The sequence below is a fragment of the Triticum aestivum genome, chromosome 7A (assembly GCF_018294505.1).
Source record: "Triticum aestivum cultivar Chinese Spring chromosome 7A, IWGSC CS RefSeq v2.1, whole genome shotgun sequence".
Lineage (NCBI taxonomy): Eukaryota > Viridiplantae > Streptophyta > Magnoliopsida > Poales > Poaceae > Triticum > Triticum aestivum.
In genome coordinates, this window is record NC_057812.1 from 491,482,942 (window position 1) to 491,492,406 (window position 9,465).

Consider the following 9,465-nt stretch of genomic DNA (forward strand, 5'->3'; position numbering starts at 1 on the left):
CACATGCGTGGACATAGAAGGTACCTATCTCAGGTTACATTGGACGACGAAAGCACCCAATCTACAATTGTTAGCATCAGCGGAAGGATGTAGTCGTACAAATCGAAAGAGGTGTAGAAACAATCTCCACCGTGTTTCTTAGGCTACTTAATGTGAAAAAAACGAAGTACATTTGTAATACAACATAACAGCTTGAATAGGTAAAGATCAGAGAATATCATACACGAACACTTTACAATAAAGACACAGGGCTTCATCAGGGTAGTTGCATACAACTGGAGTGCATTCCATCTAAAGTACACAGGCGATTCCTGGAAACAAGAATTAGACAATCGGCGCCTATTAAGCATGCGACGGGAAGACGTGGCAATGGCTCCATTAGCCCGAAGGAATGTCGTCTTGGACTGGGCAGTGGAAAGGGGACAAGCGTTAGGTACGTAATTCACAGCGCAGATGATGAATGAATGATCTGAGAGAGAGGGAAGGGGTGAGAGACACTCACTGCTAAGTATGAACCCCTGGAGCAAGCTCTGAGCTTTGTCAGCCTGCTCGGGGGTACCGGATATTCTAACAACCTTTTCCATGACTCCAGGCCTATCTTCAGCGAGCGTGACGGACGCACCAGACATCTGTTACCGACAGAGTTTGGAAAGTGAGAATGGTGTAGATCTATCATATCCGTCTTTAATTTGCTTATAAAATATTCAGGATATACAGCACCTCGCTTATTTGGGCAAGCTTGCTTCCAGCTCTCATGCTGAGGCTTGCAACTGCACTCTGGGGTATGACAACTTCTAATGTGCTTCTAGTCACTAGGGGGACAGCAAATCTGATGGGCAGAAAAGTAAGGTGGTCATGAATCAACAAAGCAGAGAAACTGACAACGATGATACTGACTTGCCGCTTTGTAAATTAGCAACAAAAAAAAACTTACCGCTTTGTATTAGTTTGTCTTATATCATCATTAATGCTGCTCCCTTGCTCAAACGATCCACTTGCACTAAGTCCACTATCCTGCAATTGAAAATTTCATATGTATGATCCACACATGATCATCAGAATGCAGGCATAGGAAAAAACTAGAAGAGGAATACGCACACTAGCTATTGCACACAGTACAAATATTCACATCATATAGCACAAAAGTTCCCTATGATTATTAGTTATTTAGGTAACTGTTTTGCTCTGCCATTAAGAATGCGACGCAGATAGAATATAGCCATAACTGAAAGACGGGAGATTCATACAGTAGCAAAGAAGAGACATCAGGGGTACAAGTACTTAAAGGGAAATCATCATTTGTTGCATGAGTTCAGAGATACCTTTGAGTGCCACGAAGTTGCCATTTGTGGTGCTTGTTGGTAGATAGGCATTGGAAGGTCATTTCCAGCATATAGTCGAGGTGAGCCTTTTGCTGGAGAAATGGATCCATGTACATTAAGGCTGCCCATTTGGATAGGAGCAGACATCTCACGGTATATGTAACTTCGTAGTTTTGAAGTTACTTGCATGAGAGCATTCCGAGCAGCTCGAATCTCTCCTACAATCTGTAAAAACATAATGTGGTGAGCCTCACTAATAAATGGCCAATGAACTTTCAAGCTCAAGTATTATAAATTTTACATTCAAGGATGAAACAGACAATATTAGCATCAAGCTTCATAATTCCTCATAAGCAAGAAGCAAGTAAAAAACAGACCAATTCCAGCTTGGTTCAAAAAACAAAGAACAACAAAATCCAGCTGTATTTCAGCAAAGTTCACTCTTAACTTATTGACAGATAAAGTCAATCCCTCCCAAATAATTGACATGCACTAAAAAAAATACATTTATATACAACCATGCAGGTGTTTGCACATGGATCCACGCTACCTGGTTAAATTCTCAAATATAGCAGAAGTGAATGTGCACTGCCCATGAATACCAACCTGTATGAGCTCATCAGATTCCAGGGCGCAAGAAGGAAGTTCTTCTCTTGGTAATATCTGTATATTTGCGCTAGTTTGTCTCTGTATCTCAGATAATGATCCATCCCTCCCCTCAAAGCAAGCAATTTCACTTGAAGGGACAAGTAACCTCGTTGTGATAATGTTATCCTTGTCAGGGCCAAGATCCACGATAAAGGTTTGGATGTGCAGCAATGCTTCTTGAGCTGGAAAAAGCTCATGGTCTGGGCCCTATATATACAAAAAGGACACGTTAAGAATATTGAAATGAAAGCCATGAGGGAAACAAGCGATCCCCCACATTTCAGTTACAGATGATGGTTGATGCAAACTGTCAGGCATTCCCTTACATCCATGCAAGCACAAAACACTTCAACGAAAATAACCTTGAGTATTCAAAATGAACAGAGATTATACACGACAGAAGGCCAAACTAAGGTTACACGCAAGCAGATACTGTTGTGACCATTAGGCAAAGATACGAGGTGCCTTTTTCTTCAATTCGAGTCGCGCCGCAGCTCTGAAGATTGGCAACATAATAGATAAGGAAAACGTTTAAAACCAATCGACTGATTTTTGGTTGCCATAAACCGTGTCTCGACGCGTCCGATCGACTCAGCCGTGCGGTGCTCGTTTCTCGCGCAACTCGCGTTACTCACCAACCACCCAAAGTTATCTCCTTATCTTCCGCGAGTGTGAGCCACCCATTCTTCTTCTCTCCAAAACGTGATCCACTTTCTTCGTCTCTAACCTCTCGTTCTTCTCCCTGTGAGCTTTGCTGCCCACGCTGCTATAAAAATATACGATGCGAAGACGGCGGCCATGTTGAAACACAACACGTCGAACGTTGTGATGAAAAACTCCCGATGCTGCAGAGATGCTTCGATGCTGCGATGCTGCACCCGTCGACAGTTGCCGGCGCTGTGATGCAGCGTTCCGCGGTGCTGCGACACGGCGCTCGTTGTCGGCCGCCGGCGCTGCAATGCAGCCCTCGCTGGCGTTGCACTGCTATGCGGCCCGTGGTGGTTGCCGGTGATGTGACGCGATGGTCGTCGGCTGCTGGTGCCGCAACGCAGCCCTCGCCGGCGCTGCCAGTGCTGTCGGCGCCCCAACGATGCTCCATCGCAGCAGCGACGACCCCCCGGCGATGTTGCATTGCAGCTCCACCGCGGCACCGGCTCTATCGCAGCAGCGGCGACCACCGGCGATGTTTCATTGCAGCTCCACTGCGACACTGGCTGTGCTACATGCCGCCGCCGACAATTGCCACTCGCAGGATCTATGATGACGTCTTCTGCGATGGAGCGGTTCTTGTTTGTGTTGCAAAAGATGCTGCGGGGGCTACGAGCATACTGTGATGTGAGGGAGGAACTGACAACCTTGATTAAGCGTATCTAACGGCAGATAAGGCAGCTGATAACTGCAAGTTATCAGCCTGTTGATGGGTAGCAGCCGCCAATAGATAATTGAACAACCTAATTAGCTAACATATCATAGTATGGCTTAAACTAAACGACTTCTCAACTCCCATGACTGGTGGAAAACACGAATTACATGAATTGACTAATAGCTGACCCTCGAACTCTCACCAGGTAATAACTAAAAAGTAAAAGAATATTCAAGCAAGGTAATTCCCAATTAGCAACGTTACTTTTGATCAGCTAGCTAGCTACTAGCTGTGTATGAGAATTGAACATGTTGTGTTGCGCAGGAGTAATTTAACCACAAAACCTGCTTAGTCCAACTGAAATGTGAAGTACTAATTAACTAACACACACCGAAAGGATTTTTCACTTCATTTAATTATTATTAATGTGCATCAAAACGAACAACAAGTATAATGGAACTATGCAAATTTCCTTACGTAGACTTCAACACATAGTGATAATATAGTACAGCCTTATCGTGAACCATGAAACAATTTACTTCCGCCAGTCCAAGAGAGATACTGCTTCTGTAAGTATGCTAGTTCAGTTCTTTGACATCTGATCATTGTTAGTTTACACCCACTTGCCCAGCAATTTGAAAAGACAATGGTTGTGAAAGTAATAATTCTCAAAACCTTGTAATCTCATAATTGTACATATATATAACAAAAGAACTAATAGTTACACGGGTCCAAAATGATGTAAAATTTTAAGTTCATAATCATGCATTCTGTTCCAGCATTACTATAAATCACTTTAGGCAGAGATAGGCGAAAGAATATTAGATGATGCAGCTGTGCATGGTACCCCACGACGAGGTGAATCACCAACAAGGCAGATTAAGTGATGGCTGGTGGTCTTTTGTTCGCGCTGCCCATGTTGGATTTGGATGGATGATGCTGTGGCTGTTTTAGTTCCTGCTCTTGTCTTGTATTTGCCAGTTCGGCCTTTGGATCTGTATTTCTATCAGTACTTCTTTCTAGTCTAGACATTGCTATGGTGTTGTCAGGTTTTTTCCCCATAATCTATATTCTGATTGCAGGCATGGATAGTGGGTTTCCTGACGATGCCCGAGCTCGCTACTTCCCCTCTCTGCTCCTTCCTGTTATCTCTATCCGTGGAACTGTGTACTTCCGTTATGAAAATTAATGGAAAGGGGAGTAGCCCGGTTAAAAAAAGGAGAAAGAATATTACATGGTGTTATGTAGCTCTGAAGTTGACATGTTCACTTATCATGGTGGGTTGATCTGAGGATGTCATGTGTTAACACTTGGCTAAGGCCTATTCCATGAATTTATTTCCCAAAATATCCAGAAATTCTGTTCCATAATATCTTGAGATCTTTGATTAAATCTTGCATTTTCTAAAAGCAAGGGAGTAATGATCCAACAGCTTTCCACACCTCTAAAATGTTTTCTAGCAAGCAAAGTGAAATTGTGTTGTTTCAGGAGATACCAGGATCATACCCTGATACCCATTTGGCAATGGTGCATTGAATATCAGAAGATATATTGAGTGCAAAATTCCACTGGCAGTTTAGGATTGGATGAACATGGTTGTTTTCAAGTCATTTTTAGTGCGAAAGCACCATAGAATATAGTTTTGAAGATATTTATCATCATGATATCAACAAAGTTTAAGAATCTAGCAGTTTAGCACAGATCTTTTTTGTCAGGATTAAAAGAATGCCAATGTGTTCACTTCTAGAGTGATCAAACCAAGTCCATATGTTGATAGAGTTGTAACTTCTCTGCCTGGAAAAAATGTGCCAGTTTTTAACACAACAGGTTCTGTTGGATGTCCCGGCCGAGGTCCAGTGCCCTGAGATTAGGACGCAGGTTGGTGATGTTTCAGCGGTTGAGCCAAGGACAGAGTGCTATTCAGAGGGTTTGACCAAGAGAGGAGGAAGATTGGAGATAACTTTTGAATTGCCGTTTAACATACCATTATAATAAAGGGAACGCCTAACAGATTGAACTAGAGATATGATGCAAACTCACTCTTTTAAAGTAAAAAAACTTATGTCCTAACTTAAGCCTAACCTAAATTCTTATGTCAGGCTGACCCTGGCCAGTGCACTGGCCGTTACAGCCCTGGCCAGAATGATCCAAGTGAACTATCGGCTGATATGTTCAAAAATGCTACTTCAAGTTTCACCTTTCCACGGCGACATTATCTCGGTATCTTTTAGGTACTTACACAAACAAACCAGTATGAGATGATGTAAGTTCAAAAAAAAAAACCAGTATGAGATGATGTAACTACCACATGTGGTGTCTAGTAGCATGGGTAGTATACGAAAACACCTCATTAAGCATTCAAATTTCAGAACAATACGTAGGGTGATAAATTAGAGGGAAATAAGTAGTGCCATTTACCTCTCTTGATGTAATGATTAGAGTCCTTTCGTCAGATCCAGCAATAAGATCAGTAAGCCTAACATCAACACCAACTTCAGCCTGTAACATATCTATTATTCCATCTCGTGATCCAACCAAACTGCTAGCCTTGTCATTCGGGCAAAGGATTCGAAATATGATTTCATCGAATGGAATCTCTGGATGTTCATTGAACTTGCTACCATTTGAATCAAACTCATATCCTGGTGGCTCCATGCTACCATTATTTCTAATTTGATCAAATCGGGGATAAGGTTCTTCAAATGCAGGCATCTGCTGACCACCACCCAGGTATTCATCAGCCTGAGAAATACGATGCTCGGGTGAATTTCGTCCACGAAGAAAGGGACCACGATCACGGTGTAAGCTTTCCTTTAAACGGTCAGAGATAATCGCTACAGCCTTTTTAACACAATTTCCTTCTCCAACAACCTGTAATAAAATATCATGAGAATAATACACATGACAATGGTAACTTACGGTGAAAAGAAAGACCGGGAACCAAAAATGTAATTCATCCTGCCATGCAACTAAAATCACAATCATAATCTCAATATGGTGTTTTTCTCTCGAGAAAATACAAAGGTTGTGCCTCGATGCATTGATAGATTGATAAGAGTTCAATTGTACAAGACTAAAACTAGGCCAAACACACGGCCACTCAAGACAAGACCACAAACAATCGCAAGACAGGCATTACAACCGATGCCACCAAACAAAACCTGGCCTAGATGCCATCCACACAAGTTCACGGGACGCATCCCCCGCCACAGGGAGAGAGAATCCTACTCTGCAAAGAAGGGCAGAATTTGGCCGCTCCTGCTTTGGAGAAGACAATAAGTTGATGGCATTAAGAAATATATGATGTACAGATAGTCCTCCACCAAGCAACCAGCAGACTAGAGTCACTTATTTAAAGTTGACGTGTAAGGATTCAGAATGGAACAGTTAGTGGGCGGGTGTGTCATGTTTAAGCCAGCATTATAAGTTTAAACAAGCAGAAAAGGATCCAGAATGAATGCATAGCTACCGGCCTACAACAATTCTTGAGCAGGACACGTCTTGCGAATGGGTGGTCACTCAATGGAATTGTGAGAGCTAGAAACAAAAATGTTAAAGGTCACTATGAAAACCTAATTTCGAGGCACATAGCAGATGACACATTCACCCACTGACTTATGAGAGGAGTTGAAAATTCATTTGTTTGATTTGTGTTTGGTATTGTGCTTCTTATATTGCTTACATAAGAGGAATATTCAGGCTCGTATAGGAAATGAATGAATTCACTCTTTCCCTGTACTAAGCCGGTGATTATCCCCATACCACTGCAATTTCACTGTACATAGAAGATGAGAATGGTTCGTAGCAGAACAACATGATTGCACACAAGTTTCTCCTTGTTTTATCTCCCCACATGATGGTTTTCTCCTGAGTGATTCAATGCGGCAATGCCCATGGAAAAAGACATGAACAACCCCCACATGATGATTTTCTCCTGAGTGATTCAATGCGGCAATGCCCTTGGACAAATACATGAACAACTTATCTCCAATGAGAATAGCACCCCGACCAACTATGAAACTGAATCTTGATTTATTTTTTTGCGCGGTCAGAATCTTGATTGATATCTCTTCAGTCTCAAGTACTTGAAAACAAGGATGCCAAAACTTGTGCACTGGCTTACTTCCCGCGCCTCCTCGCATGGAACGCCGCCAGAAGTAGTTGGCGTTAGGGTTCGGGCCGCCACCATACTTCTCAATGGAAGGGCAGCCATGGCACTAAAAGCTACATAAATCTCAAGGTACACAGTATGAGGCATTACCCACTAACTTAAAGAGCAGTTGAACATTCATATGTTTGATTTGTCTCCGGTCCAAGTCTTCTCCAACACTTAACATAATTGTTAACCCACATTTGTATCCTTTTCTTTAGTTCAGCTATAATAGTTTAGATAGAATGGTGCAGTGCTAATACCAATGTTATATCCAATCAAAATACCAATGTTGATGATCTCTTATCAGAAGAAGAATTGAAATATTTTTACAACATTGTAGCAGGCACCATACCTGCACGACCTCCTCCGACAACGATACACATCGCGGCATGTTCTGCTCGCGAGGCAGGATCCTGATGTGCGTCTTGGTCTCGGACCTCATCTGCTCGATGATCTTGCCACCCTTGCCAAGCAGGCATCCCACATGCTGCCGCGGCACGATGAGCCGGGTGGTCACCTTACCGCGGTCCCTGGCGTCCTTGCCCCTGGGCCCGTACTCGCCGTCCTCATCGCCGTCGTCAGGCTGCGTCTCCAGGATCCGCCGGTGCACCATGAGGAGCGCCTCCTGCGCCGGCGAGAACATCGGCGGGCGGCCATCCGCCTCGCGTGGGACGCCGTCGGCCGTCTCGATGACGCGGACAGGGTCCCCGGGGAAGGGCGGGTGGATAGTGATGATCGCGCCACTGTCATCCTGGGCGTTGTTAATGAAGCTGGCGGGGAAGCCGTAGGTCTTGGACTCCGGGCACAGGATGCGGAAGGAGGTGGTCTGGCCGGGACCCCCGCCCCCCGCCGCCGCGGAGGAAGCGGGCGGCGGCGGGGGCGGGAGAGGGGGCGGTGCGGCGTCCGGGGGAAGGAAGCCGCCGCGGCGGTCGGAGGCGCCGCCGCCGCCCCCGGGGGGTCCGCGGCGGTGGTAGTTGGCGTTAGGGTTCGGGCCGCCGCCCCCGCCGCGGCGGTCGAATCGGGGCTTGGAGCGGGGCGGCGGCGAGTCCTGGTCGTAGTGGTACCCGCGCTTCGAGCGGGAGCGATCCATTGCTGGGATTCCAGGAGCTTCGCGTTCGTTTTTCTGTTCTCGTTCGATTTGATTTGAATCCCGTTGGATCGACGCGATGCGATGCGATTCGGATTTATTAGGGTTTAGAGAGGTTGGGGAAGGGAGGGGAGTTGGCTGACAGGGAACGCGCCATGGGAAGCAGAGGATGGGGGCGGTGCGCGGTCGGATCCAGACATCCGGATTCCCTACACAAGCTCGCTGTACTATTATAGTATATAAATTTAGTGATATTTTTCTTTTCTTGTAGAAACTTTGTTCTATTCAATCAACTTGTCAAGGCACTACAAAGAACATCATCGGTAGCATACAGATCACTAAGTCCTTTTTTTTTGAAGGTCACTGGGGAGGGAGAGAACTCCCCCACCTGAATTGTATTCAAATTGCCTATAAGGCTTCGCAGCCTTTTGCAGGATGGGTTCAAGCGAACCGGAATTACAGGGGGGCACAGAAGGAGAAGAGATAAAGCGAAAACAGCACACGCCACAACAAATAGACAGGGGAGGACAAAGAGGGAAAACACGCCCCGACACAACACAGAGCACCACCAGTGAGATCGAACGGCATTGGCCAGCCGAGACCAAGCCAAGGCACTGCACCATCGACGCAATCGGAGGCATCACGCAACCAAGACTGCACAACGCCACGACACCACCTACGTCGGGGGTGCATTCGAACGGTCACGCGAGGATGAGACGACACCACGGCGCCTGTGTACCGCAGGCAAAGTCGGCATCGCCAAGCAGACAAACCCATGACACTGTACCGTCGACGCACTCGAAGGCAGCACGCAACCAAGACTGCACAACGCCACGACACCACCTGCGTCGGGGGTGCAGTCGAACGATCACGAGGGGCCGAGATGACGCCA

General features: G+C 45.5%; 1 protein-coding gene across 1 annotated transcript; it reads right to left on the reverse strand.

Annotated features, from left to right (window-relative positions):
- Positions 1-8: 8 nt before the first annotated feature.
- On the reverse strand, positions 9-8,773 carry LOC123147739 (RNA-binding KH domain-containing protein RCF3). The gene is made up of 8 exons (XM_044567040.1): positions 7,839-8,773; positions 5,752-6,204; positions 1,929-2,177; positions 1,323-1,547; positions 935-1,014; positions 721-829; positions 503-629; positions 9-404 (listed from the first exon to the last, which is right to left on the reverse strand). Exons 1-8 carry the CDS (start codon positions 8,574-8,576, stop codon positions 379-381), a joined length of 2,007 nt encoding a protein of 668 aa, XP_044422975.1. The 5' UTR covers positions 8,577-8,773; the 3' UTR covers positions 9-378.
- Between the last annotated feature and the right edge of the window lie 692 nt (positions 8,774-9,465).

Bases quoted from the DNA above. Each gene is read 5' to 3' on its own strand.
- LOC123147739 (XM_044567040.1), bottom strand. From the start codon at position 8,576: ATGGATCGCTCCCGCTCGAAGCGCGGGTACCACTACGACCAGGACTCG. The intron at 6,205-7,838 runs GTATGGTGCCTG...ATTTTATTACAG, and splicing joins TGTCGGAGGAGGTCGTGCAG to GTTGTTGGAGAAGGAAATTG. The intron at 405-502 runs GTGAGTGTCTCT...TCCACTGCCCAG, and splicing joins CCAGGGGTTCATACTTAGCA to TCCAAGACGACATTCCTTCG.